Source organism: Enhydra lutris, unplaced genomic scaffold (assembly GCF_002288905.1).
Source record: "Enhydra lutris kenyoni isolate GAN:26980312 unplaced genomic scaffold, ASM228890v2 scaffoldscaffold33, whole genome shotgun sequence".
NCBI classification, from domain to species: Eukaryota; Metazoa; Chordata; class Mammalia; order Carnivora; family Mustelidae; genus Enhydra; species Enhydra lutris.
The window spans coordinates 9,424,821-9,442,027 of record NW_019154117.1 but is presented as its reverse complement, the minus strand read 5'-3'; the positions used below and the strand labels follow the sequence as shown (position 1 = coordinate 9,442,027).

Here is a 17,207-nt window from a genome sequence, read left to right as displayed (position 1 = left end):
GTAAATACCCAGTAGTTCAAATACTGGATCATAGGGAAGTTCTATTTTTAACTTATTTGAGGAAGCATCATAGTCTTTTTTGCAGTGGCTGCACCAGTTTGCATTCCCACCAACAGTGCACGAGGGTTCCTTTTTTTCCATATCCTTGCCAACATTTTTTTTTCTTGTGCTTTTGATTTTAGACATTCCGACCGGTGTGAGGTGTTACCCCATTGTGGATTTGATTTGCATTTCCCTGATGATGAGTGATGTCGAGCATCATTTCACGTGTCCATCGGCCGTCTGGTTGTCTTCTTTGGAGAAACGTCTCTTTCTGTCTTCTGCCCATTTTTTAATTAGACTGTTTGTTTTTTGGGTGTTGAGTTTTATAAATTCTCTATCCTGGATACTAACCCTTTATCAGATATGTCATTTGCAAAGAGCTCCCATTCAGTATAGACTGTCTTTTAGTTTTGTTGATTGTTCCCTTCACTGTGTAGAAGCTTTTCATTTTGACGTGGTCCGGATAGCTGGTTTTTGTTCCCCTTGCCTCAGGAGCATATCTAGAAAGATGTTGCTACAGCCGATGTCAGTGAAATTACTGCCTGTGCATTCTTCAAAGATTTTTATGGTTTCAGGTCTCACATTTAGGTCTTTAATCCATTTTGAGTTTATTTTTGTGTGTGGTGTAAGGGAATGGTCCAGTTTCATTCTTCTGCATGTGGCCTTCCAATTTTCCCAACACCATTTGTTGAAGAGACTGTCTTTTTCCCATTAGACATTCATTCTTCCTTTGCTGAAGGTTTATTGACCATATAATTGTGGGTTTATTCCTGGGCTTTCTGTTCTGTTCCATTGATACGTGTATCTGGGAAGGAATATTTGACAAGAGGTTGAACTAAATTATTTCAGCAGTGGCTATAGTTGTTGTTCCTATGAAAACCATGTCAGAATGAAACTTAAGGATCAAGGTCTTCCTGGAAATCACTGACCCTCACCCCAGGAGCCAGTGATGTCTCTGCACTAACCCTGAGTTCTCTTTTTGCAGGAGGGGGATCGTCTCAGTGACGAAGACTTATTTAAGTTTCTGGCTGACTACAAGAGATCTTCGTCCTTACAGAGAAGAGTCAAGTCAATTCCAGGTGTGGATGGCTTGTCTTTTCCTCTCTAATTCTCCCAAAGCCATGGATGAGTAGACACACTTTTGGTCTAATGCTACAGTTTATAAAATAATGTTTGCGGGGCGCCTGGGAGGCTCAGTGGGTTAAAGCCTCTGCCTTCGGCTCAGGTCATGATCCCAGGGTCCTGGGATCGAGCCCCGTTTTGGGCTCTCTGCTCAGCAGGGAGCCTGCTTCCTCCTCTCTCTCTGCCTGCCTCTCTGCCTACTTGTGATCTCTCTCTATCACATAAATAAAATCCTTTAAAAAATAATAAAAATAATGTTTGCTAAGTGAAATGTGGGATTTTGCTTCAGGAGGGAAGAGTCTGAATTGGTCTATGTTTTTGGTAAATCTGTTAGTATTTCTATTCATATTAAAGGAGCATTATGCTTTAGATCTGGCTTTTCAGATAATCAGATAATAGTTTGAACAGAGCAGCATCTTTTATCAAATAAAATGTTATATGAAACTCTTAGTGCAAAAAGAAAAGTGAGAGTGAGGTGCATTGGTAGAAGCTGAGAACATCTTCCTTTTTATCAGCTTAATAGGTCCTGAGGCACCAGGGAACCCAGTTTGAAAACCACCAATTGTTAACTATGTGCTATTATAATGTGGTATTTTTAGAAGGAAGCTTAAAGATCCATTTTTTCTCATTGTACAATTCCTTGCTCTTTAATTTCTAGAAACTAAATCTCAAAAGTTATCGAAACATGATTTTTTTTCCAAACTAGAGGAAATTAGCTAGGAATTCCAAAATTCTTACACTTCCACAACTCATCCTTTCTTTCATAAAAGAAATACGGCACAACAGTCTTTCTTGATTCCTGTGTCACATGACTGCATTTTTACTGAAATAGTCCTGTTTGCCCTCTTTAGGCTTGCTCAGACTGGAAATTTCCCCAGCTCCAGAGATCATCAGTGGCTCTCTCACTCCTGAAATGCTGCCAGTGAAACCTTTTCCTGAAAACCGGACACGTCCACACAAAGAGATTTTGGAATTCCCAATCCGGGAAGTCTACGTCCCTCATACTGTGTACAGGTAAGAAACTTAGGCTCGTGGGAAACCGTGGAACCCACATGTAGAGTTGTGCTTGGAGACTCCTCTCCCTATCCTTCAACCAATCTTCTTACTTCCTAAATTTTGGGGAAAATGAAATATGATGTTTACATAACTGTGGACAATGGTGAGATCAATTTCTAAAAATGGTTTATCTAATTTTATTTAACCAGAACATGTTACTTGAGTCAAAGTTGGAATGTGGGATTACTTTGGACATATTCCTTCCAGAAATGAAATAACGTTCCTAGTCATTACCTTAGTTTCCCTTTGTGTAGAAGGATGTATTAGGGAAAGAGCAATGTGACCAAAAATGTTCTCATTGTCTAAAAGAAAGATTTTTTAGCTCAAGACCAAGTCTGTCCTATAATATTTACAGCAATGGTAGACACCCTCATTAGGTGTGTTTCCTGATACAACAGCCACTCACCACCTGTGGCTGTTCAGCATTTGAATTGTGGCTAGAGTAACGGAGGAATGGAGATTTTTATTTTATTTGATCTTTCTTGATTTGACTTTAAATCCAGATGCAAGTGGCCGGTGGCTACCATATTGCGCAGAGCAGAGCTGAACAGTAAAGGCCTAAGAGGTTAGGCTGCCTTGGTTTCTTGGTGGCCCTTCACAGAAGGCTGGGAGGGAGCTGGTTCTCACTTATTTTGTCAAAGACATTGCTGCTCATATATTTTAGTTTTTATTTTGAGAAGATTTTTTATTTTTTTAAAAGATTTTATTTATATATTTAAGGGAGATGATGAGCATGAGATGGGTAGAGGGGGAGGGGGAGAAGCAGACTTCCCACTGAGTAGGGAGCCCGACATGGGGCTCGATCCCAGGACCCTGGGATCAGGACCTGAGCAGAAGGCAGATGTTCAACTGACTGAGCCCCCAGGCACCCCTTGAAAAGATTTTTTATTTTATTTTATTTTTAAAATATTATTTATTTATTTATTTGACAGAGAGAGAGAGAGAGAGATCACAAGTAGGCAGAGAGGCAGACAGAGGGGACGGGGAAACAGATTCCCCGCTGAGCAGAGAGCCCGATGCGGGGCTCGGTCCCAGGACCCCGAGATCATGACCCGAGCCAAAGGCAGAGGCTTAACCCACTGAGCCACCCAGGTGCCCCTGAGAAGATTTTTTAAATTGCAGAGAGGAATGTTATAACCAGTACCTTTTCGCCACCATCCAGAAATGACGTTTGTTTTCGTGCATTTTATACACATACACACGTACAATCTTACTGGTTATGTTGAAGTCTCCTTTATCCCCCGTCTCCAGACACAGGCTTCTACCTTGCCTCCCACACACCACAGTTATTATGAAGTTGGATGGTTCCTTTCTTCTGTTTTCTCTGGTTATAACACTCACACACACAGCACACAACACACGTGAACCCTGAATGGTCTTATTTTTATATTCATTTAAAATGTACGGAAATAGCTTTACACTCTGTGTTACACTGTACTTTTCAATACAACAGTATAATTTTTCTTCTTTGGTTATTATTGTGGCTTCGTGAATCCTATTATTTCAATGGGTTATACTCAGTTATGATCATTATCCTACATAATTACTCCGATTTTCACAAATTTGACCAAGTTCTTAACAGCTTGTTTTGGAAATATTACTATAGATGCAGATAGCGCTTAGTCATGCTTTCAACCGGTATATAGTATTTTGTATGAAGAGGCCCTACTATATTTCTCCATTTCTTATTTTTCTATTGATGGACGCTTATGTTTTTACCAATTCGGGGCTCTTTGAAACACTGCAGCGAGGGTTTTTGTCCTTGTTTCTCTTTGCACATGTGTGACTGTCTCTCTAAGCAGCGTGCCTAAAAGTGACACTGCTGGGTCACAAGGAATCCGCATTTTCAGTTTTATTCATACTGCCTCCTTTTCCAAAACTGTACCGTTTGCTGTCCTCCCAGCATGGAAGTGAGCTTGTTCCCCCACATCCCCACTCACTCTTCCCAGTATGAAGTGTGTGTATGCAGACCCGACATGCAAAGAATCTCAGAACTGACCCGGTCCCCACCCCCACATCTCCAGATGCGCAAAACTGAGACCCAGGGTGGGGAAGTGAGTGGTTTGTTGAGGTCAAAAATTACAGAGAGAAGTACGAACAAACATCTGTTCAGTTAGAAATGGACCTTTTCCTTCAGTACCAAAGTCCCTTCCAATTATTCCCTGTTCTGAAGCAGCTTTTCATTGTCCTTGCTCATTCCTCAAACACAGACTCCGCCCCCATCCCTTTCCATCAACGAATAAGTATTTCTGGCTTAGTGGTTTCAGCTCCCCATCCCCAAGAGGGAGATGAAGGCATGAAAAGGTTTGCTTGTGGAGGCTGTATTTGTATCTTTTTAGAAACCCTGTCCTATAATTGGAAAAAGAAATGCTTCTGGCATTGGAATAAACTTGCATCAAATGAATTCTGTGGTTACTCAACTTCTCCTCAGTATTTAATCACCCCGGGGAGGCATTTACGGTGCTTTCTACTCCTTGCTGCAAACATTATCCCTTAATTACATCACAGTGGGACTCAGAGTGCATTTGTGCGATGTGGGATTCAGGAGTTCTAACGAGGACAAGTCCGGACAGATTCCTCTGAACCTGACTTGGCATCATGAGAAACGGACCCACAGGGACACAGTGAATGTTCTTCAGCTCTACTGGACGCTCTAGACACGCCAAGGCTGGCCCACTAGGAACCTGATCTTCAGTTTCCCTTCGGCACCGTAAATGGGCTCCTAGGCCACCATATTTTATAGCTTCTGTGAGGAAGGAGAGTCACAGTGAACTTGGCTCCGAACCTCACTACCGGGAAAACGTCAAGGAATTCGGAGAGCGTCTTGTCTACCTCTCTTGTGCTCTTGTTAAATGTTTAATATTTTTGCAACAGTCCCCACATGCTTTTTCGTGGTTTTGATTAGGTTGGTCTTAAGAGCAGCCCAGCCGCGGGTGAATCTTCTCCTCCCCACACCTCCAGCTCCATTTCAGACAATAGAAGTGGAAGGCTTGGGTCAGATCTGAACCGTGGGTCAGATCGGTGAGCTGACTGTGGGCCTTTGCTGACCTAGTCTGCTCATCTCTGCCCAAATCCATCCCTCTTTTGTGCCTTCTCATCTCCTTATACCTCCAGAAACCTGTAACCTTGTGGCTTTTCTATCCCTTTCCCCTCTGATCAAAGTTTTTTTTCAAGCAAAGATTTCCAAACCTTCTTACATTGTGGTATCAAGAGTGGGTATGCCCTAAAAGTCTTCTCTGTCCCACAGGTTTTATCATTTCAGCAGGAGTAGCAGTTCCTTTCTCTTTTAAAAAAATTTTTCCTTCAACCTCGTTGAATTCTGACAGCATGCTAAGGGTTTGGCCTGTAGGTAACTGTCCCTGTTGACATTGCTGTTTCCGTGTCTCTGAGCCCGTCCCAGCTGCATCCCTTTAACAAAATCAAGGGAATGAGAATTAAGATTTACAGAGTTGGTGAGTTAGTTTTATAGAGGGTCCACCTCAGGAATCTGAAATATAGCTTGACTTACAGAAATTCGATTTGCCTGGAGCTTGTGGGGAACGCATCTCTTGGGCCAAGCACGGATTGCCTGCAGTGACAAACCCAGGATTTGAATTTGGGTAATTTTCACCTGAACCGTTGAGCTCCCTTGGTGCAGGGAACTCTTAAGTGGATCCAGTGGGAGGTGTTTTCTTTTAAAAAAAAAAAATTGTTGGGGCGCCTGGGTGGCTCAGTGGGTTAAGCCGCTGCCTTCGGCTCAGGTCATGATCCCAGGTCCTGGGTTCAAGCCCCGCATCGGGCTCTCTGCTCAGCAGGGAGCCTGCTTCCTCCTCTCTCTCTGCCTGCCTCTCTGCCTACTTGTGATTTCTCTCTGCCAAAATAAATAAACAAAATCTTTTAAAAAAATTGTTTATTTATTCGACACACAGAGAGAGACAGTGAGAGAGGGACTACAGGCAGGGAGAGTGGGAGAGGGAGAAAGCTGCTAAGTGGGGAGCCTCATGTGGGGCTTGATCCCAGGACCCTGGGATCATGACCTGAGCTGAAGGCAGACGCTTAACCACTGAGCCATGCAGGTGCCCCAGGAGGTGTTTTCTGGGCTTGAAGGTGAGGGGTGGCCAGAGTCACGCATGATCAGAATCTAAGTATGGGTGAGGCTTCGATTTACCACCGTGTGAGTAGAACTCAAGAGAATATTTTTTAGTCTCTTTGAGGAGCATCTGTTGCAGAGCCTCAAATACAATGGGGCTAGGATAAGCTGACGTTGACTTCCTGTTCTCAGTTCCCCTCATCCCTCCGACCTCTTCAGGAGCCCTCTGTCAGCCACCAGCTTGTACCCAAAGGAGCTCCATCCACACTGCCTTCTCTGTGGAGTCCTCCTTGGTGCCTCTGCCTTACTCAGAGTGATTTACGAAATAATCTAGGCCAGTTACAGGAGCCCTGCACCCGGCTCCAGAAGCATCCACATGAGCCACCATGGGGCAGTCACTTGTGAAACAGACCCATGCTCTGAGGGAAGAGGTGAACTTCTAGAGCCAGAAATGCTATTCGCAGGAATGGCCGGCCTCTCCCGAACCAGGGGCTTTGGGACTTTGTCTCCCAGGACAGGGGCATGGGGTGGGATGAGCGGTCCCTGACACAGACCCAGCCCAGCCCCGTTGTGAAATCACGGGCAGGACAGCTGGGAAAATGAGGTTGATAAACAGGCTTATCCACGTCTGACTTCGGCACCCCTTTCTCCACGGCCAGATGCAGATGTTAGCCTGGCCACATGTTTGAGCCCACTCCTGGCTTATGTCCCAGGGGCCCAGCAGCTGGTGAGGGGGACGCCAGCTGCTGCCTTCCGTGGGGGTGGGGATGGGGGAACAGCGGGGCTGGCCCGAGGCCCAGCCTGACCTCTCTGGGCACCTGGTCCTGCGGCTGCCACGGGGGTGTGTGCGGAGATCACAGGCGCTGAGCTTGTAATGAGCTTGTTAACCTCCTGGCCGTCCCTTTAGCGGGTGATTAGATCAGAGAAAGCCCCATGAAGTACGTTTTCATCTCCTATCCCAGCCTCCCAAAGGCTCTGAAGCCTTTTTATCCAATTAGCAGACATGCTGTGGAGGACTGAGCTTGCCGAGAGCCAGTATATCCGTTGGAACACGATTTCTTGGATGGATAATGAGCTGGTTTCAGGCCTCCCCCTTTTTAGCAGAATGTTCTCAGACCAGCAGTCCGCATGCCCAAAGTTCGCCTGAGGCCTTGCTGATCAGGGAGGTGTCTCCCCTATCACAGGGGGGAGCGGGAGGTTGAAAACCCATCAGACCAGCATCCTACAGAGGTAGGGAGAAGGGTGTAAGATAAATGTACAAGCTAAATCTGAACAGATGTCTGAAAGTCAAAATTTCGTGGAAGGAAAGGAATAGAAATAATTCTGGAGGGGTGGGTCAGAGGGAGCCGGGCACACAGAGTAGAAGGTGACCTTGAGATAGACTTCTCTTTGGTCCATGGCAATGGACTCCCAGTCTGAGCTCCACTGGCTGTACGTCCAGACTGGATCTTTTCCGCGCTGTGTGTTGGGGCCACAGCGGATCCTGCTGCTGGAGTATCAGGTCAGGAGAATTGGGAACGACCAAGTGTTGGAGCAGGAAATCGCTCTCCAGGAGGACGGTGTTTTTTATAACACAATAGGCTAAGATGCTGTGAGTACTCCAGCATGACTGCTAATTAACAGTCCGTGGCTTCCAATAAGATTGCCTGGATGTAAATCACCATCGAACAATACCTTCCTTAAATGGTTATCAAAATAATAACTCCCCATTCTTACGTATTTCTTATGTTCCTTGAATTTTATGTCTCTTGGAACACACAGCCTACTCTGGCAGTTCAAAATTATTAAAGTACAAAAATGCAGAGTAAATTCTCTCTCCCACTGCTGACTTCTAGTCATCCAACCCCTTCCTTGGGGAGAGCCTTTTAAATATGTGTACATATACATCTATTTGATTTTATCTGCATATTTATTCCACAAATACTGAGTGCCTACAGTGTGCCAGGCCCTTTTCTAGACAATAGAGAAATTCTAGTGAACAAAATAGATGAAAATCCCGTAAATTCCACAGTTCTGTTTCTGACCCTTGGAAACAACCATTTTTTATCAATGTGTGTCCTTCCAGAGATGGATGATGTCTGTACAAGCCAATATAGCTCTGGTATTTTTCCTTTCACAATGCAAGCATAGCGAAATCTCTACACTGTTCTGCGTCTTGAATTCTCATCAAATACTGGGTTTTGGAGAGCCCTTCTGATGAGTACATAGAATTACGTCTCTTATAGCGGCACTGAATCTCATTGAGATACATTATGATTTACTTAACCCATGATAACGAGCATCTAAGATGTTGCCAATCTTTTGTAACAAATGATGTTACAGTGGAAAAAAAAAATCTTATATAACTTTTCACACCTGAGCAAACATACTTATTGGATCCACTTCTCCTTTTCGCCTTTAAAGGGATGTTGAAAGAACTCTGCCTTATAAGACAATCCTAAAACCCAGTCCTTGGTTTTACTAGCCTCAGCAAGTAGTTGCTTGAAGAAAATAAACCCTATTATAAACAAACATTTTATTTAGAACAGCAGTGCAACACAGGCAAAAACGAAATGAATTCCTACTGCGTGAACTGTCCCGATACTTAAGTCCTTGTACGTGATTTCGCTGTGGCAAGTTGGGCTCAATAATAATTCGGGAACATGATCCCACGTTCCTGATGCCTTGCTCCAAAATTCAGTTGTCTTCCTTCTTTTCAGAATGAAAGAGATCAGAAGGGAGGCAGTGACCTGGCATGACTTCCCCACAAACGCAGGCTTTGCCAAGCCAGCCCGCAGTACATCCTTCTGCCACGTGAGGGCACAATTTGCTCACTTTCTAGGTGCCGACCCACCTGTTTTGGTTTTTCCCCCCCCCCATTACAAAGCAGAGGGAGTCGTGATTTATTAAAGGAAAACACACATTTGATTGATTGATTGATTGATTGATTGCCTTTGAAGCGCAGGACCGGGAAGAACTGAAAAGTATTGCAGTGTCCTGAGAGATTACTATTGTCTTTTTTTGGGGGGTGGGGGGCAAAGTCATGAATCCTAACTGGTCCCCTTCTGCCTTCTTTCATTAGGTAAGTCATGACCTTAGAAAGCGGGCACTTTTCAAAGCTCTGTGTTGTCCATCTGAAACTAATGTAATGTTCTGTGGCAACTGTATCGAAATTAAGAATTTGTTAAAACGTGAGGCAGTAATGAATCCACGTGGAGATCGCGTGTGCGCGGTAGTGTCCCTTGTTCCTCAAGTCCCCGCCCCACGTTCATCTGAAGTTTAAGACTCATTCCCTGGGAGGGCACCATGATGAATGTGACTGCCCTCCTGAGAGACCCTGCCTGTCCCCTGGAGGGTGGTGTCCTTCTTTTCCCTGCAGATCCTTTATCCGGCCCTCCACAGGCAGGTTCGTGCCGCCTCCTGTTTGGGTCTGGGCGCGAGCATTAAGTTGATGAGGCAGCTGCAGCAGGGAGACATTGATGCAAATAAAGCAGACCAGGGTATGTATTTAATTATGATGGTGAACAGTTGGCCTGGCCTAGGAGGAGCCCCCTAAAATTCAGAAAGCCTTCTTTCTTTGATTTCGAGACTTTTTTTTTTATATTAAAATCGGTTCTTTGAAGTGTCTTTCTCCTGATGAGACATCCTTCAGGGAATTATTTCCTCTTACTCCCGAGCCGAGCAGGTGCAGGGGGAAACAACTTCTCTCCTTTTGAGCTTTTTCATGCTCGGATCTGACTTTCTCCTGTGCTTTGTAGACGATCCAGGGGTGAGTGGTCACCCACACTCTTCCTGTGACGTGCCTGACCCCCGCTAACATAGAGGTGTTTTAATAGCTCTCACTCGTAATGGACGTCCTGTGGTTTCCAGGCCTGACCCCGTGCCCTTGACCCTTCTCAGCAGAAGTCACAATACCCTGGGGCCAGAAGTTAGAGGCTGTGTCAGAGTCTTCCCAAGGGACAAAGTGGGTACGGGTTGGGGCAGGACAGGTGGGCCCCACAGCATAGAGTGAAATAGACTTTACTGTTTTAAATGTTGCTGCATTAAATTCAACTATTTATTGATAGTTAAGTACTAGGGAAAGACTGAGTTTTGCAGGGTCATAAGGTAATTTTTAAAAATGCTCATCAACCAGATTTTGTGTATCTTTTATAACTAAAAAATGAATTTCATTTATCTGCAAGCCTAAAAACCAGATAGGTTATAGAACTTAAAATGTGCCAGTTTCACCTCATGTGTTCTATGTTCTTTGTTTGACGACCTTTGAAAGGTATGTTGGGGGTTGGGCACGCCTGGTGGCTCAGTCAGTTAAGCCTCAGGCTTCCTGGGATCAAGTTCCTCAGCAGGATCCTTGCTCAGCGGGGAGCCTGCTTCTCCCTCTGCCTGCTGCTCCCCCTGATTGTGCTCTCTTTCTCTCTGACAGATAAATAAAATCTTAAAAAGAAAAAAAAGAAAGGTCAACTGGGATCCGTGCAACCATGTAGAAATAGAAATATTATAGGTTAATAAGGATAATAGTAGAGGAATTCAACTTACTGGCTCCTTTGAGCAATTTTAAAGAGATTTCCATGCCTACGGCTAAAAATCCCACACTTAGCAGTAAGAACCTTTCAAAGCTCATTTCTCAACTTTTCCTAGAGTTTCAGGCTTTAAAACTGCACCTGTGGTTCCTTTGGCCCCTCCCCACTTTCTTCGTTGGGGGAGACATGGGTGGTGTTTTCTCTCCTATCAGAGCCCCTAGACCAGTGCCACAGCTTCTCTGAGGTCCCTTCTTGGGTTTATAGATAGGAAGTGGACCAGTTTCTCCATATTATTAATAAATTTGCACTGTGGCCATATTAGCCTAACAGCTCGTGCCCGCCAGGGTGACACACAGAGATACACCCTCTACTTCTTTCCCCTTTGAGAAAACCGAAAAAAAACAACAAAAAAAAAGAGGCAAATGCAGAAACCTCAGCTCCTCCCAAGCTCAGAGTTCTGTTCTGTCTTGCTCTCCTTGCATCACTGACCTTAACATATCTCGGTGGCAAAACTTTGTACCCCACCATCGTTGAGCTGAGTCCCGCCAAAGTCCGCACTGTCCAGGACTCTTGGATGATACTGTAATTCTCCCATAACATCAGTGAGATCTTCCCAGTGAGGAGAGGGAAAAGGAAGGAGGTGACTCATTTTCCCCAGATGGGCTTTCTCTCGCTGTCCTCACCGGCCAGCCCCCACGTGAAGGGGTAGCTGGGTGGCTCCTTTCTCTTTTGTAAAGAACAAACCTCAGCTTAGTGGTCTGTCCTTACTTGGTGAAAAAGCAAACTGAGAGCACTTAGCAGTGCAACCCCCACCCCCAATAGTATTTTGAAACCAGTGAAATTTTGCTGAGACCAGACATAAAGAACAGCTTTAATGGGGACAAAGGGAGGAAATATTTTTACCAAACAGAAACATTCAGCCTGAAGGGAAGCTGCTCTACTGCCCAGAACGGTACCCAAGATCAGAGTCAAGAGACTGAGTCTCAGTTTCTTCATCTGTAAAATGGAGTAACTCCAAGATACTTGGGGAGATTAATAAAGACTTCACGTGCGAACATGCTTTGCGAAATGTAAAATGCTCTACGGTACACGTGCTAACGGTTGCTGTTTGTGGTACATCGCATCAGTAACTGCTCTCGGTATTGGCATGTAGCAGGGGAAGAAGCAGGTTGAATTTAAGCTGACTTGCTGGTGTTTTGCTCTGGTGGGAGTCTGGTGGGACCATGGCGCCGGCTGCACCCCTTATGTCTCTAGCATCCTGCTGGGTGGGTTTTCTCCTCTGCAAGGCCCGGGCAGAGCCAGGGTGACTGCCCCAATTTGCCTTATATGGTCCGTCTCTGACTGAGAGTAAACTGTAAGCAGGTGCCTGGGGAGGGCATTATTCTCATACGAAGGTTTTGATGTGATCTTGTCATTGGGGACCGGGTTGGACCTGGAGCAATCCCTCGTTCTGTAGTCTTCTTTCGGAAGTGTAGCCCTGGTCTTCTGCAGCTCAGGAGGACAGATGTCATAGTCCATGACCACCTTCCATGCCATCACGGCTGGAGAGAGGCCCTCTTTCCCTCATGCCCTGGAGCACGCAGCTTTCTCACAAATCATCAAGAATAGAAGATGATTATCTGCTGTACTTTTATTTATTCATTTATTTATTTATTTATTAAAAAAATTTTTTTTTATTTATTTGACAGAAATCACAAGTAGGCAGAGAGGCAGGCAGAGAGAGAGGAAGGAAAGTAGGCTCCCTGCTGAGCAGAGAGCCCAACGCGCGGCTCGATCCCGCGACCCCAGGATCATGACCTGAGCTGAAGGCAGACGCCTCACCGACTGAGCCACCCAGGTGCCTCTGCAGCTCTTTTAAATGCCACGAAGCTGTCCTTGAAACTGCCCATTGGTACATGATGTAGAATTTTTTGGAGTGTCACATTATTTTCTTCCCTGTTTCCTTTCCCTGGTCCTGGAGTTCAGGCCAGGCTCCGTCTGACGAGTTAGCTATCGTGCGGACGAAGCAGACCTTGTGAGGGTATACGAAGAGCCACATTTCCTGAACTGGTGTGGACAGGGTGGAATGGACAGGGAGCTTGTGAAGGGTAGAAAGTTCTCATTACGTCCGCAGTCTGTTTACTCATCGGGACGGGATGGTGGCGATGATTTCCAGTAGACACTGGCCAGCTCGTGTCAGGCAAACCCTACGTTTCTGGCACTGTGCCCATGGAGAACTTGCCCTCTGCGGCTCAGGATTTGTACCTAATATGTGATTCGATGGACATGTCTGCACCTCGTGGAAGCTTCTATGCTTCTTTGGTGAATATTGGGTGTGTGACCATTTGCACAAGCACACGGAGGAAGACACCTGCTGCGGGGGTGATACTTGATGTTACCAATGTGAACCCCAGTGCAGGGCCCGACCAGAGGCTGCAGGGTGACTCCAGACACACAGCTCGAAGGTGGCATCTCCAAGGTTGCCGAGACCCTGAGCGATAGGCCAGATGGTCTGAGGGCTCCCCAGGGTAGTCAATGTTTCCAAGAACTGTGGGACATGATGTGAGCCCATAATCACTGCAATGCTGAGCACAAAGCCACCATGACGGCCGTATGGGGAGCAGGACACAGGGGCTGCTTCCTTCAACAGGGTTCTAATGTCCTCTCCCAGAGTCGCATTGAAATGAACCCAAACCTTGGCACGAGAATCCAGACAGCAACATGCCGACTCCATGTGTCTCTAGGGCAAAGGAGAAACAATGACTGTGACTCCGCCCTCCCAAGGGGTCTGGGGATCAGCACAGCTTCCAAGGACTTGTCACACCGGTGTGAGCGTGGGGAGTGAGAACTCATCCCTGTCCTCCCTCCTCACCCTCTGTCGTGGATCACCATACCTGTCCTTTGAAAACCTTGCACACCTAGCAGTGCTCACGCCCTTTGAATAATGTTCATGCATCCACCTGTCCGGCGTCTAGGGACACTACCGCGTGCCAGGCATTATGCTTGGCATTGAAAGAGACCAGGAGGGACTCATCTCTTTGGAGGCACAGCCCAGCCTCTTAAGAGACACCAGAACCACTTGCAAGTGTGCCGATCTGCTGAAAGACGCATGTGAACTTTTGTCCTATAACCACCTTGAGAGTTTGCAAGTTCTTCTGCCTCCAAAATCCAGACAAGCCTTCTCTCTCTGCACGTCCCCAAAGCAGGCAATGTTTATAGAGGGAGTTGGGGGCATCAATTTCTGTCTTAGTAGACTTGTTCTTTCTCTCAACTCCAATACTTAATTCCCAACCCAAACTGAGACATCTTGACAATAGTAAAACCATCAGAAATGATGCAGCATTTTAATGAAAGGTATTGACTTATTTGTTGGCTGTTTTTTGTATTTTGTTTGTTTGTTTGTTTTGAGTGGGTAGGGGACTAATATGGTCTCTGCCCCAAAGGAGAAAAAGAGTCAGTTTCAGCAATGGCAGAGATTGGAAATTTTCTGGTATGTGTATCTATTTTTGTCAGCTGGCAGATTTGTTTTAGGAAACAATTTGGAAAGCCTGGAAAAAATGTGCTCTGTCTGTTCCTTAAAAGGGCGAACGGGTTGGTTCCCTCATCTACGTGATCATTCTGTCTAGTTGTCTTTTTTTTTTTTTTTTTTAATTTGATAGAGATCACAAGTAGGAAGAGAGGCAGGTAGAGAGAGAGGAAGGGAAGCAGGCTCCCTGCTCAGCAGAGAGCCTGATGTGGGGCTCGATCCCAGGACCCTGGGATCATGTCCTGAGCTGAAGGCAGAGGCTTTAACCCACTGAGCCACCCAGGTGCCCCATGTCTGGTAGTCTTAAAAAATGCAGCCCAGTCCCAAACTGGCATTGGAAGAGTGTCTTTAATTTGAAATTTAGGACTTTTACAAAACCAAATATTACTGAAATTCTTGTTCTGTTTTTACGTGGGGAAGCGATCCTTAAAATTTTGCTGCTTTAAGGGAGAAGAAAGGATGTTTGTGGCTGGTACTTCTTAGCATTCTTCTTAGCTTTTATCTGACTGGTCGCAGCCTCTCAAAGAGACATTAATTAGTTCAGTTCAGAGCTAGAACCAAAGAAAAATTACTTATGTTTTTAGTAATTCTCAAGTTTTATACTTAGTTGGAGATTGGATGGATGCCAAAGAGGCTCTATCAGTACTAAGAACATTATCATCATTATATTATAATGTAATGGGTCGTCATTATATTATATTTCTTAGGCCAGGAGAATAGTTCTGAGATCCAGTTACAAGGCAGAAATTTTACAGGTAAAGCACTTTCTAAAGGAATCCCATGTTTAAATGTCAGTGAATAGCTGACCAATGATGTTTTAAAAACATACACGTATGTGTTATCTATTGCTGTGTAACGAGACTTTACAGCATAAAACAACACACAGTTATTATCTCCCAATCCGTGTGGTTTATCCAGGTGTGGCTTAGCTGGATGCCATGAACTCAGGGCTCTCAAAGGCCACAGTTCAATGGTAGCCATGGCTGTGATCACCACAGGGGCCAACCAGGAGAGGATTCACTTCCAAGCTCACATCTGTGGTTGTTGACAGGATTCAGTTCCTCTTGGATTACGAGGGCTTTCGTTCATCACTAGCTGTTGGCAGGAGCCCTCCAGAGATTTTTGTTATATTTGTCTCTCCATAGGGCAGCTCCCAACATGGCGACTGGCTTCCTCAGAATGATGAGCAAGAGGGTATATGCATAAGCAAGACAGAAGCCAGAGTCTTTTTTTTTTCGTAAGATTTTATTTATTTATTTATTTGACAGAGATCACAAGTAGGCAGAGAGGCAGGCAGAGAGAGAGAGGAGGAAGCAGGATCCCCGCTGAGCAGAGAGCCTGACGCGGGGCTCGATCCCAGGACCCTGAGATCATGACCTGAGCCAAAGGCAGAAGAAGCCACAGTCTTTATGTAAACCTTCAGAGTGACATCCTGTCACTTCTGCTGTGTTCTGTTGGTTAGAAACGAGCCACTGGGTCCAGCCTGCAAGCAAGGGGAAGGGGTTTCACAGAGCAGGAATCCCAGGAGGCAGGGTTACTGGGAGCCATGTTGGAAGCTGCTACCACAGTTCTAACGAAGCTTCAAAAGTTGGGGTGGAAGACGTAGCTGGGAAGGGTGAGTTTGGCAGGATGTCTGAAATGTATACTGCTAAACGGGTCTGTTCTAATCCTGCCCATGTAGATAAAATATATACTTATTAAATGCTTTCTAGTCACCATGGAAGGAAGAAAGAAAGACAGGCAGACACTAGTGATAATAGAGTTCTAATACCCTGACTGGGAGCTTGATCTATTCAACAAATTTCTGAGCCCTCTCTATGTGGGAATCACAAAGAACATCTAAACAACAGACCTTAAAAACCACACCATAGGTTTCATGCATGTAGCTGGGAGTTAGGAGAGATGTGATTAGCCATTGAATGTTTTGACTGTTTTGTCAGGGCCAAGTTTAAGAATGTTTTAGGGGGAAAAAATGTGGAATAAAAAAATTTGGATTTGAGACCTTCCCGCATTTCCATGTTTTGTCACTTTCCTTGATGAGTTACATATCCAGATTTTCCCAAGAGCAGTGCCTCATGATTAAAAATTACCCCATCTTCCTGTCTGTCTCCTTTCTCCACTCACACCAACAGTCCAAATCCAACCTCTTTGTAAGGAGGAAAGGAACCAAGAAAACTAATTCATACTAAGGTGGTTGTGGATGATATTTAAACCTCTTAATACTTGAAAACTCCTAAGTGGTGTTTCAAAAAAATATTTGGTAAGAGGGATGTCTTAATTGGTAAAATTTCAATGAGCACAATGAAGTATGCTCTAAAAAAGTTTCAAGTGGGATTGGAGAGAGATTTACTCTTTTCTAAAGCAGTTGGTTTTTCCCCAGCAGGTCTCAAATGCTTATGTATTTATGATTCTTTTCAGTGGGAATCTGATTCAGACAAGATGTAAGATTGTGAACATCCCAACTTTCCCTTTGGGCCATTCTTGTCTGTGTTTGGGGAAAATGAGATTGTACTTGATCCTATGCATGCACGCTGGGCCTGCACGGACAAAATCCCTCGGCAAGAAGCAGTGAGTCTCATCCTGCTTATGGGCTACCTTCTCAAAAGTCATTAGATGACATAATTCTTGGATTTTTCTCTAGCTAACATGAGGCATGTACCTTATCACATATAAAACATAGAATCCATTCATCAGTGTCTTGGTAATCTTACCTGGTTTAGGTTCTCCAGATTACTGAGCATGTGGGTAGATCTTCCCTCCCAAGAAATAACATTCTTATTTTCGTGGACCCATTTTCTCTCAAAGTGTGCCCATTTAACAAAACACATCAGGTAACGTTGATGTAGTAAGAAACATAATGACCCGTGGGAGATTCACCTTCCTAAAAAAAAAAATGTTTAGGTAAAGCCATTTA

The 17,207-nt window shown here is 44.9% G+C and overlaps 1 protein-coding gene across 3 annotated transcripts in view; it reads left to right on the top strand.

Annotated features, from left to right (window-relative positions):
• The window catches only part of LOC111153567 (dedicator of cytokinesis 8), a 178,860-nt gene that overhangs the window by 75,306 nt on the left and 86,347 nt on the right, over positions 1–17,207 (top strand). For all 3 annotated transcript variants that reach the window (XM_022512673.1, XM_022512674.1, XM_022512675.1), the window contains 2 exons: positions 1,028–1,121; positions 2,016–2,178. In XM_022512673.1, the coding sequence (XP_022368381.1) occupies positions 1,028–1,121; positions 2,016–2,178 (257 nt within the window). The remainder of the gene's footprint in view (positions 1–1,027; positions 1,122–2,015; positions 2,179–17,207) is intronic.